The sequence below is a fragment of the Stenella coeruleoalba genome (genome assembly GCF_951394435.1).
Source record: "Stenella coeruleoalba genome assembly, chromosome: 9".
NCBI classification, from domain to species: Eukaryota; Metazoa; Chordata; class Mammalia; order Artiodactyla; family Delphinidae; genus Stenella; species Stenella coeruleoalba.
The window spans coordinates 7,071,038-7,090,259 of NC_137155.1; the positions used below are offsets into that span (position 1 = coordinate 7,071,038).

General features: G+C 51.9%; 1 protein-coding gene across 4 annotated transcripts in view; it reads left to right on the forward strand.

Moving 5' to 3' along the window:
- Positions 1-12,980: 12,980 nt before the first annotated feature.
- TNS3 (tensin 3) overlaps positions 12,981-19,222 on the forward strand; it is a 188,128-nt gene continuing 181,886 nt past the window's right edge. For all 4 annotated transcript variants that reach the window (XR_013829912.1, XM_079932350.1, XM_079932348.1 and 1 more), the window contains exon 1: positions 12,981-13,073. Coding sequence is in view for 3 of the 4 variants with exons in the window: in XM_079932350.1 (XP_079788476.1) it covers positions 12,996-13,073 (78 nt within the window). In the remaining variant the exon portion in view is untranslated. The remainder of the gene's footprint in view (positions 13,074-19,222) is intronic.

Genomic DNA, 19,222 nt, shown 5'->3' on the forward strand with positions numbered 1-19,222 from the left:
TAAATCGATCTACTTGTGTGCTCAGTGACTTAGAATGCGTTCCTGGACGTGGAATCGCCCGCCATGTGCTTGTTTTACACGAAGAAACGGAGATTTCTGTTTGCATGCGCTGTGGTGGTGGAGTCGCTGCCTAAGCATGTCTTGTGCTTCTCCTGCTTTGGGACAGGACCCCTGTGGTCTGGCTGCCGCCGACTTGCCCTACGTGCTTCACTTTGCAAAGGGCAGTGCGCCGAGCTGTCCTGCGGGCGCTGCTGGGCGGGAGCCCTGGCGGCGTCCCTGATCCCCTTTCCGGCCTCCGTTGCCCATTCATGCAGTAAATAGGTGCGGGCCTTCCCACGGTGACGCGTGACATGCTTGGAGCGGCGGCGAGCGCGGGGCGCTGTACGCACTTAATGGGCGGGGGCCAGCGGACGTCACCCACGTCACCTTGAGAGGACCCCGCAGGGAGACGCGTGTGGGTGTTTGGGATGAAGGGCCTCCGGGTGGAAGGCAGGAGGCGAGAGAGGAGACCAGGCGCGGGGTGGGCGCCCTCTGCCGGGAGGAGCCACACGCAGCGACTGGGCTCTGAGAGGTGGGGAGCCCTGAAGGGGTCAGGGAGGGGCCTGCCGAGGGCCCTCAGGAGCACCATTCATTCATTCATTCATTCATCGCTCAGCTGGTACTTAGCGCTGTTCCAGGCATAGGGAACCCTGTGCCAGCCAGGCACGCGGGTCCCTGCCCTCTTGGATGGACAGGCAGTAAACCTATCCACATTGCCCCCCGGGACAGGAAGTTAGGTAGCCATAAGGACACTGAAGGAGAACAAGACAGCATAGGGGGAGCGAGTATGGGCCGAGGTGGGAGGGCTGTGTCCTCAGGTGTTGTGTAAGGCCTCTCGGAGAGGGTAACGTTTTGGCAAAAATTTGAAGGAAGAGAAGAGTAAGCCACACGAGTTGCAGGTGGTGGGAACAGCATGTACAAATGTCCTGAGGCAGCAGCTAGCCCAGCAGGTGGGAAAAGAGCAGGGGAGTTGAACAGGTCCAAGGTGGGCAGGGGTTGGCAAAAATGGTCTGTGGGCCCAGGGTCAGAAGTTTGGGGTTTTTTTGGTTAAAGGTGTCCTTGTGGAAGCTTGGGAGTGGCCTGTGCTGGAGCTTTGTCCAGTCCTGATTCCTATTTAAGGCAGGGCCTGTGGACGCAGAGAGCCAGTCAGCTTGCTGATGGGGGGACTGGGGTGGTGGGGATGGAGACCAGGGCAAGGTCTTTTGGGGGTTTGTTTTGTAGGGCTTGCTGACACGTTGGTTGTGTGGTCCTTGTGCGGAGAAAACCCAGAGTTCTGACTTGGAGGGCTGAGGTTAATGATGCTGAGGGGACGGCCCGGTGGAGGTGTGGAGCTAGCGATGCCCGGGACTCAGCAGGTCGGGAGAGAAGGCCTGGAGGGGAGGTGGGATGCCATCAGCGACGATAGGGTGGGTTGGAGGGGACAGCTGCGGGGGGAGCGTGCACAGAGGAGAGCCCAAGACATGTAGAGGTGCCCAGGGGACAAGAACTCTCCAAGGGAGATGAGGGCAGGCCCCAAGAGAGAGAAGGTACCCAGGACATGGGGGCGTGGACTCCAGGAGAGGGAAGTGTGGCGGGTGGGAAGCAGCCAGGTGAGCTGAGAGCTGGGGCAGGTGAAGAGCAGCGTCGGTGGCTGGGTGTCGCGAGCTAGGTGGGGACTGGGGGGCAGTTTGGGTGGATGGGGAGGGAAGTCTGGCTGTCGACCCTGGGCATGGACCCTGGGTAGTGGGCATGGACTCCAGCCAACCCTTGAAGGAGTTTCCCTGGAAGGGGATTAGGAAATGGGCCGAGATGCGGGCCCCAGGAGGGCCATCTTTAAAGATGGGCGTCAGGCAGCCTCTTGTGTCTGCTGGGGAGTCAGCACAGGGAAGAAAACGCTGGTGAGGCTTGACCGCGGGGGAGCGAGAGTCAAGGCTGCTCGGAGGGCCTCACGGTGCGGGCACCTGCCGTCCTCCAGGTGTACCTCCTGCGAGCTGGGCAAAGGGTCAAGACGTTCTTCTGCATTTGATTTGCCGGGAGCACCAGGCTCCGCGTGCTGGTGTGCACGGGGCAATGAAGCACCGCTGGGAGCCGACTGTGGAGGGCGGTGGACGGCAGCACCCACTTAGGGAGGTTTCCCGAGGCCACGCTGAGCGCTCCTTGCAGGCAGTGACCTTGGCTTGCGTCCCTGGCCTTGGCCTTCCCAAGCTCATGCACAGTGGGTGCGCAGTGGACCTGGCCAGCCGATTGAACAGAAGGTGGGCCCTGAGACCCCATACTCGTAATAGAGGAGATCGGAGAGCTAGCGAGCAGAGCCCTGCACCCGTGCTTACGGGGGCCCATCCGCACCCATCCCACCCGAGACTGCAGACATCTAAGATCTGAAGCTGCAGTCCCCCAGTGAGTGCTGATGACCTCTGAAGGTCCCGGCCCTACGCAGACCCCTCATCGTCTCCACCAAACTGGATCTTTCCCCCTTAATTCCCAGCCCAGCTTCGGTGGTTGTGACCCCCTCGGAATCAGCCTCCATTTTTCCTGCTGCACCAGCAGGGTCCTGGTTGAAACACCTTTCCCCTCTCTGCTGGCCCGTTTCACGGGAGGTCTGCCCCCTCCCATCCCCACCCTCTGCCCCCTCCTACCCCTTTGCTTGTCAACTTCTGACTCCTCATTTTCTCCAGAGTCAAGTCTGACCTTGAGCCTGGCACCCAGTGCCCCGACCCTCGCCTTCTCATCACTGGTACCATCTCCTTCTAGCGGGCTTTATCAACTCTGTCCCTCCCACGCAGTGAACTGTGGGGAATGAATGGAAGGTTGGGTGCGTGGGCGCTGTGAGTCATTGTCCGTCAGCTACTCAGAAATCAAAGGGCAGCAGATATGAGGCCACAGGTTCCAAGGCCCAGCCCAGCTGTGAGCACAGGGTGTGGCCTCCAGTGACCGTTGCCTTAAAACCTGGCGTCTGTCTTTATTGATTTACAGTCATTCATTCCGCCAGGAATGTGTGTCCCGTACAGCCTGGCTCCCGGGAGGACATGTGTAGTTTGCTGTGAGTGGGTGCAGGGCCTAGGGACGCCCAGAGAAAGCTGGCCATGGGACAGGGCCCAGGCAGTGTCCCTTGTCTGTCTGACCTCGACAGAGAGGTGTCTGCTGCTAGTTTAGACACCAGATGAGAAGCCCCAGTGGTCAGGTGGGACTGGAACTGGAATAACTTAAAAGAAAAAAAAAAGGAGAATTAAGAGGATTGTCAGTACTGTGCTACGGATATATTTTTAAACTTATAAGCGTTAACTTTTTAAAATTATAAGTTATAGAAGTTGTATTAACCCTAAGTTTTAAAGATTATAAATGCAACCTGACTGACGTTTCAGCAAATTTGGGAACTGACAAAGAAATCACCAGCTAACCCACCACCCGGCCCATCGCGGGCTGTTGGAGAGTGGCTGATACGGGGCTGTTGTACTTGGGGTTGGGAGCCAGCAGGAGACCAAGGCGCTGGTTAGGCGAGTGGCTGAGGCTCTGCCCCTCGTGTGGGGTGGGTGCTTCCTGCTCTCTGGGCATGGATGGAGGTTTTGCTGTTTCTTTTTTCTGAGTTGCAGCGAGCAGCGTTATTTACTGGAAACGTGCTTTCCACATGCCGGAGCATCTTGGGGCATGATTTGGGTGAAGTAGAGATTACTTCAAGTCAAGAGCATCACACTAGGCTGGGGAACTTGCTTGGCCAGGATTCAGATCAGAGAATTTAGTTATTCGCTCTCTTTGAGAACACGTTGATTGGGCCAGGTGTGTTCCCAGCTTCGTCATGGCCTTACCGAGTTTGAGGGTGACCCAGCTACCGGGGAGTCACCCTAAAGTCCTGGCTTCCCCAGAGCAAGATGGGACCCAACCCTGCCTGCCTCACCCCGGCCCGGGAATACAAACACCGGTTCACAGTGACAATAATAAACAGAAACAAGGTCTGCTTTTTTTCAACTTCAGGAATAGTCAAAACTTGTTCATATGGATGGAAACAGCCCAACTTTCTCAGAAACTGTGATGTTATCTTCCCATTGTCTATTTGGGGCCTCTCAACTTAGTCCCCCAAACTCTTCTGGCTGTGCAGGGACCCCTCTTAGCAGGGGAAGAAGGAATACTTAGTGGGCACCGTACCAAAGCCTCTCTGGGCATCATCTGGAGGGAAACTCACAGAACTGTTTGAGGTCAGTCGTGAGTTTATCATTCTTGTTAGCAGATGAAGAAATAGAGGCCCAGAGTGATGACTAATAAACTCGCAGACACACAGCAAGGAGTAGAACGGGTCCAGGGTGCCCCGAGGTGCTCTCTGCGGCCGTTTCTCCAGCCCACCTCGGTCCAGCCCATCTCGGAGGAGGCAGCATAGCGCTCTTATGGGCAGAGTCCCTCCCCAGAGTTCCAGATGTGGTCTAGCCAGGTTTGGTCAAAGCCAGGGAATACTGGGGACTTTTTGGTCTGCAGGAGAACTATGGAGGAAGGAAAAGGCTGGGGTTAATCCAGAGATGAGGCTTGGTGACTCAGAGGGTGCTCTGTCGGTGTCTCCTTTCCAACCATACGCTCCTCGTAGGAGCCAGCTCCCTGGCACACCGGGGGAGGATGTGCTGGGGCCAAGTGGACAGGAGGGCTGCCCGGCTGCTGTGTTCTAGCAGAAGGACAGGCCAGGTGTGGCCCCTCCATCCTCACACCCCGCCTGGGGAAATGGCTTGGGTTTGGGACCACCCATGGGAGGCTGGCTCTGCTCACCAGGCTAAAACTTCCCAGAGCCTCTGCTGGTCGCCGACAGATGGGGATGATACCCCCGCAGAACCGGCGTTTCTGGAGGGGGTGGGAAGTGGAGATTGTCTGTTGCACTGCTGGCATTTTGCGGCCCATCACCAGACCTGACCATGACCTAGATTTTCCTCTGTTAGGGGAAACCCTCTCTGAAGCATTTCAATTTGATTGTACCGGCACACCTCAGAGATATTGCGGGTTTGGCTCCAGACCATGGCCATAAAGCGAATATCACAATGAAGTGAGTCACATGAAGTTTTTGGTTTCCCCGTGAGTATAAAAGTTACGTTTACGCTATACTCTTGTCTATTAAGTGTGCAGTAGTGTTATGTCTAAAAAACAATGTACATACCTTAATTAAAAATACTTTATTGCTAAAAAATGCTGACCATCACCTACGACGCAGGGTTGCCATGAACCTTCAATGTGTGAAAAATGCAGTAGCTTCGAAGTACAATCAAAACAAGGTCTGTCTATACTGGGAGGAATTTAAAAGGCCAGGTGAGCCATGTCTGTTCTCTTCGGACTTGCACGTTCTCTCTCCACTTCTGGTGTTCTGTGCTGAAAGCAGCAGAATGCGTCTTAAAGTTGTGGGTCTCAAGGTCTTGCTTAGGAGCTTATTCTGGGGGGTCTCTTTGCACTTGGGGTCAAGGGATGGTGCAGAGATGCCTGGTGGCGAGTGAGGAGGAAGCTCTGGTTGTCCTCAACGCTCATCTCCCCTCAGTACTAAACGAAGGCCACCTACCAGTTTTCTACTGGCCCATTTCCTGAGGTTAGCTAGGCTAGGATGGGGCCCCCGCTAGGTCCGGGACACTGTCAGAAACCACAGAGGTCTGAGAATGGACGTGGAGACTGGGGCCTGGGGGCTCGGGGTCTTCAGCTCTGCGACCCTGGGCAGGTCTCCGCGTGTGAGATTCTGGTGTAAGAGACCAGAATCGCTGGCGGAGGGCAGAGGGCCCTCCAGGCTTAGAGTTCCCTCCCGGTGGGGTCCTCTCGGTGTGCAGAGAGAAAACTCGACTTAATGCACTAGTCTGATATTTATTATTTCAATCCCCTGCCCCTTCCTGCAGATATTTTCCCCCAGAGCAGGGGGAGCCTGTCCGTGTTGAGGTGGGAGGATGGGAGGATGTCCTCCGTGCCTGTGAGGGCAGAGGCAGGAACATGGTGCGCGGGGTTCGCTTTCCTCTCTTAGGTTTGAGTACGAGGCCTTGGTGTCCGCTCGGGCAGGAGCGCACACAGCCAGGGCCCCCGTGGTTTGCTGGTGTCTCCACAGACCCTGCCCTTATCCTCACTGCCGCACCCTTGTCTCCCTCCACAGGGCAGGTGAGGCAGCTAGGATGCCTCTGCCGCCCCGCCAGGAAGCAGCCGTGTCTCCCTAGCCCCTTCCTTCTCTCTAGGGGTGACAAGGAGACAGAGGAGGAATGGCTGGGACAGGGGGACATAACCGCCGGGGGTGGGGGGAGGCGCCAGCCTTTTCATCCATCCCTTTCTTTTGCTCTTCTCTGCCTGTTCTTTAATGAAACAGTTGTTGTTTTTGAGCAGGAAAGGGGGGAAAATCACATACCGGAGGCTGATTTTTGTAGAGGAAGCACGTTTTCTGTGCTTTTTGCAGGCGAGGGAAGGAAACGCGTGAAAGGGGAGAGTGGAGGGGAAATGCGAACCAGTTCTCACTTTCTTAGCGTCGGCCCAAAGCGGTACGCCGAGGAGGTCCCCTTGTCCTGAAAGGGAGCCACGAGACGTGCCCGTGAAGAGCCGCACTTGACGCACCCGAGGATCTGGGTCCCTGGGTGGTGCGCCCACCCCACGGGGCCGCCGTTGTCGCCGCCGCAGGACTCCCCTTGAGGGGAGGGGCTTGTGAGCTCAGGCTGGGAGTCGCCTTGAATTCTGTAGCCAACTAAGACATTTTGGCTTAATTGGCTGGACAAGATGACCTCCCGTGAGGTCAGGGGACTCATGGTACAGGTTCATTGAGGTTGATTTACTATGACTTTGGTGAGACACAGAGGGGTGTGGGGGACAAAACCTGGAGTGGGAACACAGCCCTACAGTCCTGTGTCCTCTGGACTGTCCTCGCCGATCCAGCTCCCAACATGTGGCACCTTTAACCTGACTCTTGCCCCAAGGATGTCCCCGGGTTAGGTGATGTGCCTCTGCTCGCTGGCTCTGCAGTCTTCTGCCCCCTCACCCCACATCCCTGGATCCCCTGGGGACTTGGTTTCCCCTGTGTCCTGTGCCCCATCCTGCGCTCCCTCATCGTCTGAGGAACAGGCCCTACTGCCATCAGTGAGATGGACTCATGGGGCTCCTGGGTGTCGTCAGGAAGTACTGAAATGCGACCAGTGCCTTCGAGGCCCACTGTGTCCTGTTGCCCTCCCGGGTGTGGGATGGAGCAGGGGCCGGCTGAGCGGGGAGGGGTGGAGGCGGATGGTCTTGAGAGTTAGGATTCGCCCAAGGGCTGTGCTTGTGCGGGGCCCACGTGCGAGGCCGGCCTCTAGAGATGATCCCTGGGCCTCCAGGGCCAGCATGACTGGTGTCCCTGCCTTCTGACCAGGAGAGAAAGCGAAGCATGGAGTTTTCTGCAGATGAGAGCTGGCGACAGCTTACTGGTATCAGAAGCTCCTTAAACTCAAGCAAGAGGGCTTCCCTGGTGGCGCAGGGGTTAAGAATCCGCCTGCTGATGCAGGGGACACGGGTCCCATCCCAGGTGTGGGAAGATCCCACATGCCGCGGAGCAACTAAGCCCGTGCGCCACAACTACTGAACCTGCGCTCTAGAACCCGTGAGCCACAACTACTGAGCCCACACGTCACAACTACTGAAGCCCACGCGCCCTAGAGCCCGTGCTCCCCAACAAGAGAAGCCACGACAATTAGAAGCCTGCGCACCGCAACGAAGAGTAGCCCCCGCTCGCTGCAGCTAGAGAAAGCCCGCGCGCAGCAACGAAGACCCAACACAGCCAGAAATCAAAACAAAAAAATAAATAAATTTATTTTTTTAAAAAAAGGATTGCATTAAAAAAAGCTCAAGCAAGAGTCTTTTTTGTTACCAGAAGCAAAGTGCTTTTGAAAGTGCTTTAGGTGGTTCTTGGAAACACCTTGGCACTTGGAGTCACAGAGCCATGGATGGGTGTGACCGGCCCGTGGCGGATCTTCTGTGTGATGGGGATGGAGGGGTGAAGACAGGAGTCATTTGCCCGGAGTGTTTGGTGACCCCCACTGCAGACTCTGGGGCTGGGAATGAGGGTGTATCTAGCCAGCAGATGGACCCTCCACGCTCAGCTCCCAGGGACCCCAGATTTTGGCCCCTGTGTCCCTCGCTCGGATCTGGTGATACCTGGTCAAGATCAGGGTCAGGCTGTGCCTCTGCAGGAGCACCGACGGTAGAGCCGTGCTCTCATGGTGGGTGTGTCCCATCGAAGGCCACGGTCGCTCAGGCTGGCATGGCCAGCCGGCTCTGTCGCAGACTTGCTGTTTTCCCTTTTATAACAAATAAGGGACAATGCTTTGAGGCTATGTGAATCTTCTCCAAAGAGTGACGGGGCAGAATGGTGGCTCATGGCTCTCCTCTGTGAGTTCCCATAATGAGTAGAGGCTAAAAACCTCCACGATCTCCGTACCCTGCCCCCTCCACCTGTCTCCTGCCGCCCTCTCCTGCCCTCGTCCCTCCAGGTCCGGAGGTGCCTTGACACCATGCAGGCATCTATGTCTCATCAGACCCACAGTGTGTTCATTTAGCTATTTATTTCTATCAGTAGGACTCATGAATTCCTATTTAATTGAATGGGTTATAATCAATATTATCACTATTTATTTCGATGTTCAAGCTGTCCCAAGTTTGGCCAGGGGCAATGTCTGCAAGCCCACTCCAGTCCCCTGGTGATGCAGCCCCGTCATTCTGGGAGCATTCCTTTACCCTCTGGCAAAAACAAACAAAAAAAACATTGCAGGTTCATTTGTAGTATCCCTGGCTCAGATCTGAAACCAGCCATGTCTCCAAGGAGCCCTGATTTCTTTTACTGGGAAACAGTACTTTAAAACCGGGACGTGGGTGCTGGATGTAACCACTACTGTTGGGGGCCGCTTCGGGCCACCCACCACGGACAGAGCTGGGGAGTGTATATATGCGTGTGTGTATATGGGTGCATGCTTGTGCATGGGTGTGTGTGCATGTGCGTGTGCACATTTGCATCAGTTTTGATTTCTGTCAGTATCTGTGTCTCTACGTTGAAACCACGAGTTACACCAGCATCCGATTCCAGTCCCCCAACACAGCAATCACTGTCATTTTCTTCCTTTCCGTGTTAGTAAACCCCTTCACCACCAGGTGGTCCCCAGGACACAGGGTGTTCACGTGGTTCCTTCCCGCTCACCGCTAGAGATTCCCGCTGCCCTCGGGGTCAGGCCCTGGCTTGCACTGAGGGTCCCCTTCCTCTCCACTCCTTCCGGGACCGAGCTCACCAGCCCCATGCCCGCCCTTAGGATGCGGCCTCTGCCCGCCTGCCTGGGGTCCACGCCCCGAACGCACACTGTGCTTCAGTTCACGCAAACACCCTGCCTTATGCACAGTGCTTGGTCCCCCGGCTCTTTTCCTGTCCACTTCTCCTCCAGGTCTCAGCCCACCCGTCGCCCGTTTTCCCGAAAGTCCCCTGAGTGGCTCAGTGCCCCCTCATAACGCCGCATGCAGATATTTCTGCAGTCGTTCATCACCGGAGTCCCCGTGACGTCAGGCACACACAGGCTGCTCGTCAGCGTTCCGGGATGGCTGGGTGAGTGTGTGAGCGAGGGGCCGTGTGGCAGCAGCCCTCCCTCCGCTCAGTCGGACGAGAACCCCGGGGTCCTGGATGGGCCAGCCTCGCATCCCGTGTTAGGGTCGGTCTCACTGCAGGGCTTCTGTCCCCAGTCCAGTCTGGGTTCCCAGCCCGGGTTGGTGATGCAGCCCCGAGGCCTGGCGTTGGAGCTTTGCCCGCACGGTCTGGACCCGGGCCCCCTGAAGTCCGTCCTGAGCACAAAGAACCTCCTTTGTCGCTGGGGACTCGGTGCAGCCGCAAGGCAGAGGCAGGCGGTCCGGCCCGCGAGAATCAGGGAGGACCGCCGTCTTACCAGGGGCAGGCCAGGCTGGCAGCACAGCAGTGGGTGAGTCCGGAGAGGCCAGAGTAGCTGGCTCCGTACCTGCCCTGGTTCCTGGGGTCCCCTGGGGTCCCTAGGCTGAGCTGGCCTCAAACCCTCACACTTCAGCTTGCCTCTGAGGGACGCAGAGCAGGAGAAGCCTGGGGGTGGGTGGGGCCGGCTGGTGCAGGAGGGTGGAGGGTTAGGGGGCTAGAGAGGGGGCCGGCTGGCAAAGCGGGGCGTCCGACAGGGGTCCCAGTTTTGTATTTGGGGAAGTTCGCTTGGGCTGGGGTGGTCTGGGCTGTAGCCCGACGACTGTCTCTGGTCCCTGGTTCCCACTTTGTTGTCATTATCTGTGAGGTGTGGTCGCATGCATCTGACGGGTTATTAGTAATAAAGTGTGGGAATCTTCTGAACGATGTACCTTTTGATCAAGTGAGAGGAGATTCGGATGTCCCCTGTGGAAACACCTGTTTGTCTTCCAATCTGCCAGCCACGGGCCTGGGAGCTCTGGTGCTCAGGACCATCATTTCCAGGGGCCCCATAGAGTGTGGAGCCCGGTCCTCGAGTTCAAGGAGCTTTATCATTCTGGGAGTTACCTGTTCTTTGCTGGGATTCAGGTTCCTTCTGCTGGTTCCATGGGTGAGACTGGTGATGGATCCAGCTGACGTCTGGAAGAAGTGTTTGCATCGCGCGCCCCCGACAGCAGAATCATGTGCTTCTAGCTCAGCTTGCAGACACGGCTCTGGGCTCCATCTTGTGTTAGATGTTGGGGACTCAAATGAAGCTGATACAGATGTGCGTTCTTAGGGATCCTGCAGTCACATGGGGGTGAGGGATACCTATGAAGAAATAGCCCTGGGAGATGTTTGCAAAACCTAAAGTTCAACTACTCTGTAGAAAAAGTGAATAATAATGAATGAATCTAGAAAATGGATTAATGAACAAACGAACAAATGACTATAGAGACAGATGAATAATCATCTTATCTGAAGGATGGAGGGAAATGAGAATGAATGGGTGGCTGCCAGGCAAGGAATCAGAATGGTGTGTTCCTGTTGTTTCATGTGTGTGTGTGTGTGTGTGTGTGTGTGTGTGTGTGTGTGTGTGTGTGTGTGTATGTGTTTGAAAGTTGAAGAGCAGATTTGCTATTCCACCCCAGAAATGGAAAGATGGGTATTCAGTGCCAGAACCTGAGAGGTTAATGCTGGCCTTTGAATTGATGGCTGGAATTCGCACATGTGTTAACCATAAAGGCCCAGGTCTAGCCCACCCAGACTGCTCTCCGAAGCTAAGACATTTGGAGTTGCAAGCGGAGTTGAAGATCTGAAGTGTTACACCAACACAGGTCATTAGGATCGCACCCTGGGCTGGGCGTGGAGGCCGGCCAAGCCACTAGGGCACACAGTTCCGCTATGGCTGAGGCCATTCAGCTCCCGAGGCCATGTGCTACTGTGCATGGACCTCCTCTACAGGACCCCACGGAAGGGAGGACGTGGCCCCAGCCGAACATGTCCACGATCAAGGGAGCATTTCCCAGGAGTGGGTTCCCAGAGCTTTCCATGGTGGAAAGCTTAGATCCACTGCTCCACGACCCCAGCCCAAGACAAGTCAGTCCTGTGGGGTCTGACAGGCAACGAAACAGGGCCATTCTGTCTGTGGATCATGCCCACCCACCCCTCTGGGCTGTCCTTCAGGCGAAGTGACCCTTCCACTTTCCAGGTGTCTGACTACCTCTTCGTGTGACACCTGGACCCCACCATCCCAGTCACCTCCATCTCCTTAAAAAAACATTAAGAACAGGCTTTTCATTTCCTTCTAAAATCACAGACCCAGAGAGGAAAACGGGTTGTGCTTTGCTGGGAGCTGGATGGCACTCTGGATGGGAAGTGGACGGAGGGGTGCGGTGGATCCCAGACCCCAGGTGTGCAAGGCGCCATAACCGTTCACTTTGAGCTTGCTGGGACCTCTACCTGGTTCTCAACCCTCTTTGGCAAGGCTGCTAATGCTTGCTTTCCTTAGTTGAAGAAGCAAATTGGAAAGAGGCCTTTCTGCATGAGAGTTTTCCTTCTTTGCACTCCAAAGCCACTGTTTGCTAGCAGTGTAGATTACCAGTGATACTGACCCTTACAGATGCAGGTTTACTGGACAGTATACAAGATTTTAAAATCCCCGAAGGCAAAGAGCCTGCGGGTTTTGATTTTAAGCCCCAGGGCCTGCATTCTTGGAGAGGTCTGAAATCCTAGTCAAGCTGTACTCCAGCCAGAGGCGGGGGTAAATCCAGTGGGAGGGCGGAGGGCGACGGAGGGCAATGGAAGGTTTGCCCCCCAGCCCTGCCCTAGGAGGCGTTTCTTCTCCACTTTTCCCGGGTTTGGCTGAGAAGCCTTTTGCCTCCTCTCTGGAGCTGCGTCTGGGGTGGGGGAGGGAGGGCTAATTCGTGTCAGATGGAGGGGCGCCGGGGGACCGTGCGCTCACTCTTCTGGCTTTTGTTCCCGGCATCTGACTTCTGACGGCAGAGTGGACTTGGAGTTGGCGGCCGCTTCTTTCCGGGGCTCACGGGGTCGAACTTTTCCTGACGCCGAGGCGCAGGGGCTCAGGAGGCATACCTGCCTGGCACCGCCGCCGGAGAGGTGTCCGCGCCTGCCTCTGCCTTCCTCGCCCGGCCCGGCTCTCCGCGGGCCAGGGCGGCCATGCGGCTGCGCGCCCTGACACCCGGGCCGCCTGGAGGGTGCGCGCGCGGGGCGCGGGTGCGCCGGCACCGGCGCCAGGTGAGTGGGAGCCCCGAGACGGGGGAGGGGCGCTGGAGCAAGGGTCAGGGTGCTGGGAGCGGCGACGCGGGCGCGCCGGGCGCTGGGACGGGGTGGGGGCACTTTTGGGTTGGTGTGCGCGTGTGCTTGTGTGTGCCCGCGTACCCCAGTCTGAGTGCCGACGTGCAAGTGTGTACGGGTGCCCGTGCACTCTTGTTTGCGCGTGCACGTTCGTTCACTCCTGTGCCCTTGTCTCTGCGCGTGCTCATGTGTCCGCGAGTGCGCGTGTGTCCTTGTTTGTGCGCGCGTGTGCACTTCCGCGCGCGTGTCCCCCCACGTGTGCCCGTGTATGCGCGTGTTACTTGCGCAGGAAAGGAAGAGAGAGGGAGAGCAGGGCTTTGCCTGGTGGGAGGCCGGCGGCGCCCTGGTGAGCCCACATGGGGTGGGGGACAGTTCTGGCTTAATTTTCTGATTCAACTCCCTCTTGAACACACTTCCTTGGACTCCTTTCCTGGAATGGAAGTAGGACATTGGCAATTTCGCGGACTCGCTTCGTAGCCTGTGTTTCTTGCAAAGGAAGAGGGTGCTTAGCTCTATGGGTATGTGAGGGTGCACTAGCATTGTTGCAGAAATGTAAGTTAACCAGAGCCATGTAACGATACCTGGTCCTGGGACGGTCCTCCATGGCGTTTGAATTAAACAGAGCAGATGCCGGGAGGCGGCTCCTTACTAGGTTCAGCAGTCCTTTCTCTGAGTCTAATAATTAGGCATTTATTGCATTCGTCTTCCCGGAAATTTATGTAAGGTTCTGAGGAGTGAGAGTTTGTCAAAATGTCAGCTACTTCACATCACTTTGAGTTGTGCTGCATTCTGTTTTTAGTTTAACAAACACTATTGCTGGGAAGCTTAGGGACAGTGTGTGGTATGCAGAGGGTGTCCCTGTACCCTGGGTCCTGTGGCTGCTGGTGGGTGGAAACATCTCTGGGCAGGAACACCCCAGAGGTTTGAGGTCCAATCTGCCTATGCAGGAAGTTTTTTTCGCGTTTAACTTCAGAGTCAAGTTGCTTGGTGTTTTTTGCTCAGTATCTGCCCCCCCCCCCCCCCCCCCCAGAATGCTACTGAAAGCTTCCAGGTATGAAAACCCACACCTAAATCCTCTTTCCTGGAAGGAAAATATAGCTGGATTGTGCTAATTTAGCCTTTGTGTGGGTAACTGTTGCTTCGGGAACATTAGCCCGGAGAACCTAGCAGAGAGGTCTGTGAGGTTTTGCATTTTCGCAGAGCAGAAGGTTACCCTTCTGCGCTGCTGTGGAGCACTTAAACTCGCTCAATTCTGCAGAGATTTTTCTTTCTAAAAAGAGACCTCACAATCAAGACCGGCACTAATTACCCTGAACCCCTCAGGGAGTCCTTGTGGAACCCGCAGCCTTGCTCTCTACCCTTCCAACTGCCTGCTCCTAACAATTAAATGCAATTTAGATTCCTGAACTGAGCCTGCTAAATGCTGCAGCATTTTGGCCTCCCCCTCCCCCCTCCCCCCTCCCCGTCTCCCCCCTCCCCCCTGCACTCACTGGCCCCGCCTCTTTGGGAGAAATGAAAGCACAGTATCAGGTGAAAACAAAGGCAGTCTAATCCTGTCTAGGCTCACTTCACAATGGAGATGTTATGTACAGATGAAGCGTGAGCAGATGTTATTACACTATCTGAAATGAATTCCTCCGCCATCCAGCCATTGAAATGGCTTCGGCCTCCCTACAGCACCTCTGCTGTTTCCTTTCTCCAGGCTTCTAGCTGTCGCCCAGCCCGCAAGACTATCACAGGAACACAGTGCCTCTTTCTCCCTCGTTATAATAAAGGTATTTGCAAGGAATAAAAGGTCACAGTCTACCCCGCTGGCCCACAGAATACGGCCAGTTCATTCAGTCAACAAATATTAATTGAGGGTCCGTGGTTCACTGTCTGCCAGGCACTGTGCAGGGGCCTCATAAGACACATGGATAAGCGCCTGGTGTCCTGCCTCTAGGAAATGACACAGGAGAGAAGGCGTGTAAACAAATAACTGAAATATGAGGGAGGGGGCGAGTATGTACCAGCTGCGGGATCACGATAGAGGGCTGTGTTTGTCAGCTACCTGAATGCCGACTCCTGTCTGAGCCTGAGACCCGGGTGGAGACTGGGTCTGAGCCCATATCCCTTATCTGTTGGCTGTGTGGTCTTGATCTTGCATGCTGGTGCCCCGTTTGTTGAACAGTGGTTACAGTGCAGAGGGGCCCTGCCAGTGTCATGAACTTCATGATAGCGGTACCTTCGTCCCTCTTTTGTAGGCATGGAGTACAAGAGCCCTGCTATCAAACAGTATACCGTCTCTTGAGAAAACCAGAAACAGACATGTGAACAAGCACGTAATAACAGTGCCTTACCACGTAGGAGGAATAGCTTCTTATAGTGTGGTCCATTATGTCGTGGAGGCTCTCAGTCCCAGCTGCAGCTCAGAATCCCTGGAGGAGATTTGAAAAAATTTGTCGTCTGGTCCCACCTCCAGATAATCTGTTTTAATTGGTCTGGGGTGGAGCTTAGGCACCGCTGTTTTAAAAACTCTGCCCAAGTGATTCCCATAGACGGCCAGCGTTCATAACTGGTACCTGCCGTAGCATTTGACTATTTACAGTAGCTTGGTTAATAGGTAGGAGGGGGCGGTATCCTTTCCCTTGAAGAGAGGTATGACTTGCCCTGGGTCATAGAGCTCGTACTGCAGGTGGCAGAACCGGCGAGAAGACTGCTGCTTGGGGCAGGACACTTCGCCTCCTTTGACAGGCTTGACAAGATCGACACCAGGGGATATGTGATTGAGTGATGAGACTGCTGTAGGATTGCTGAGGGACTTGAAGTGGTCAGGAAGGACTTGGGGGAGGGTGGGACTAGAAATGGGCACAATAGAAAACTAGAAGTTACCAGCATTCTAGACAATTTGAGTAGCAGGGGAAAGTTTGGGGATGGGCAAAGCATGCTTTAAAGTTGGAATGGCATGTCGGAAAGGGTTCTCTGCCAATTCCAGTCCATTAGTAGTTGCACATGGGGTTCTCCTTGTCAGCCGTTGGTCAAGGAATACGGGGTTGTGGTCTGTGTGCTGCGTATCTGCTTTTCCTTTTTTCAGTATCAGAGGAACGTTTGCTTTGTTGAAAATTAGGATTCAAGGCAGGTGTTCATTCAGTACCTCATGTTTATTAGTTATGTAGAATCCCAAGAACATACTTTCTTTGAAACTCTTTAATGTTTTTGTACTAAAGACACATTTTCAAAATATAGAAAACATCACATTGTACACTTAAATATGTGCAGTCTTCAAAGTTGTTTTGGGAGTTTTAAGTGCTTTGCATTTAAATATGAATTTTAGAATCAGTTTGCCAATTATAAAAAAAGAACCTTCTGGGATTTTGATTGAGATTTTGTTGAATCTATAGATTCTATGGGAAGAATTGTGTCTTAATTACATTGAGTCTTCTGACCCATGAACATGGTGTATCTCTCCATCTATTTATATCTTCTTTAATTTCTTTCCACAGTGTTTTGTAGTTTTTAGTTTAGAGGTCTTTTGCAGTCTTGTTAGATTTATCCCTAAGTATTTCATATTTTTCATACTAATATAAATGGTAATATTTTTCGAATTTCAATTTCTGGATGTTTATTGCTGGTATGTAGAAATACAATCAGCTTGTACATTCATTGATCTTGTATCCTTCATCTTTGCTAAACTCACTTGTTAGTTCTGGAGCTTTTTCATAGATTTCATCAGCGTTTTCTCCATAAACAGTGATGTCATCAGTGATTAAAGACAGTTTTTACTTTCTCCTTCCCAAACTGGATACCTCTTATTTACTTTTCTTGCCTGATTGCACTGATTAGAACTTCTGGGACAAGGTTAAATAGAAATATTGATTGCAGAAAACCTTGCCTTGTTTCAGATCTTAAAGGGCATGCATTTAGTCTTTCATCGTTAAGTATGATGTTTGCTGTAGGTTTCACATAGACAATTTTATGAAGTTGAGGAAGTCCCTTGTTATTCCTATTTGGCTTTTTTACCAGGAAATGGAAGTTAGATTTTATAAGAGGTTTTTTGTTGTTGTTGTTGTGTTTTGTTTTGTTTTAGTTAATTGATTGACATTTGAATGTAAAACCAACCAAACTTGCATTCTTGGGAGAAACCCAGTTAGCTATGATGTATCGACTTATGCACTACTTAGAAGTGTGTTATTTAGTTTCCAAATACTTGGGGAATTTTACTGAGATCTTTCTGTTTCTGATTCCTAATTTAATCCCATTGTGGTCAGAGAACGTATTTAGTGTGACTTGAATACTTTTAAATTTATTTAGACTTGTTTTATGTCCCAGAATATGGTCTACCTTGCTAAATATTCCATATGCATTTGAAAACAATGTGTATTCTGCTGCTGTTAGGTCAAATGTTCTATAAATGTCAATTAGGTCAAGTTTTTGATAATATTGTTCAAAGCTTATGTATCCTTATTTTCTGCAATAATTATCAATTATTATTATTGATAAAAATAATTATTAATTATTGAGAAAGGGTATGTTAGTTTGCTAGGGCTGCCATAATAAAATAACACAGGTTGGGTGGCTTAAACAACAGAAATTTATTTTCTTACAGTTCAGGAGGCTGGAAGTCCCAGATCAAGGTATTGACAGGTTTGGTTTTTCCCAAGGCCTCTTTCCTTAGTTTGTAGATGGTCACCTTCTCACTGTGTCCTCACATGAACTTTCCTCTGTGTGCAAAGCTTCCCTAGTGTCTCTTCTTCATATAAGGACACCAGCCCTCTTGGGTTAGTTTCCTACCCTTATGGCCTCATTTAATGTTGATTACCTCTTTAAAGGCCCCATCTTCAAATATGGTCACATTGGAGGTTAGGGCTTCAATATATGAAATTTTGGGGGACACAGTTCAGTCTATAACAAGGGGTAATGAAATTTCAGACTGTGTATGTTTGCCTATCTCTGTTTGCAATTCTGTCAGTTCTTGTTTCATATGTTTTGAAAGTTTTGTTATTAGATACATAACTGTTCAGGTTTGTTATATTCTCTTGTTGCTTTTACCCTTCCATCATTATGCAGTGCCTTTCTATATCATTGGGAATGTTCTTTAATCTAGAATCGACTTTGTTATTAATATAGTCATTTCAGCTTTCCTTTGATTAACATTATCATTGTATATTTTTTCTATCCTTTGTCTTTTTTGAAAAAAAAATAATCTGACAATCCCTGCCTTTTAATTAAGAGATTTAAACTATTTACATTAATGTGATTACTAATATGGTGAGGTTTAAATCTATCATCTTGCTACTTGTTTTCCATTCCTCTCACCTGTTCTTTATTACAGCTTTTTCTCTTTTTTTTTTATCATTTTAAGTTAATTGAACTTTTAAAATAACTTTGTTTTATCTTCTTTGTTGTATTATTACCTATAACTCATTATTTTAGTAGTTGCTTTAAGGTTTATATTATACTTTTTTAGCTTGTCACAGTCTACCTTCAAGTGATAGTGTTATTACTTCACGTATATTATGAGAGTCTTACTGTAGTATACTACCATTTCTCCTTTCCTGAGTTTTGTGCTATTTTATCATAAATTTTACTTCTACTTATGTTAAACCTCACATCACATCATTATTAGTTTTTGTTTCAACAGTTAATTTTCTTTTAGTGAGTTTTAAGTAATAAGTGAAAAATCTTACATATTTGTCCATGTAATTACCGTTTCTAGTGGTCTTCATTCTTTTGTGTAAAGCTGTATTTCCATCTGATATCATTTTCCTTTCGCCCAGACTGTCTTTAACATGTCTTGTGTACGTGTCAGCTGGTGATAGATTATTTCAGCTTTCAGCTTTTGTATATCCTAGGAAGTTTTTTTTTTGGCGGTAGGCCTCTCACTGCTGCGGCCTCTCCCGTTGCGGAGCACAGGCTCCGGACGCGCAGGCTCAGCGGCCATGGCTCATGGGCCCAGTGGCTCCGCGGCACGTGGGATCCTCCCAGACCGGGGCACGAACCCGTGTCCCCTGCATCGGCAGGAGGACTCTCAACCACTGCGCCACCAGGGAAGCCGCAGCCTGAATTCTTAACTCCTTTCCTTCAATCCATGTAGTACGCTGGTTCCCCCTTCCCTCTCTGCATCCTAGAAGCTTTCTCCATGTAGGAGTTTGGGGCATTCGTAGAGCTCACCTAATTTTTTTCCTGCCTCTGAGGCACTAGATAGGTTAATTTACCTGTTCATGAACACCCTATAAAGAGAATCTTTCACTGTGTGCTCGTGTCTGACTTCTTTCATTTAGCGTAATAATGCCTTTGATGTTCATCTGTGATGTTACACGTATTAGTAGCTTGCTCTTGTGTATACCCAAATGATATTCCATTTTATGAATATACCATGGTTTGTTTATCCAGGCTCCTTGTGATGGGCATTTGGGTTACTTCCTGTTTGGGGCAGTTTTAAATAAGGTGGCTCTGATCGTTATTGCACGTGTCTTTGTGGACGTATGTATCTTGGTGTCTGTAAGAGTGGAATTG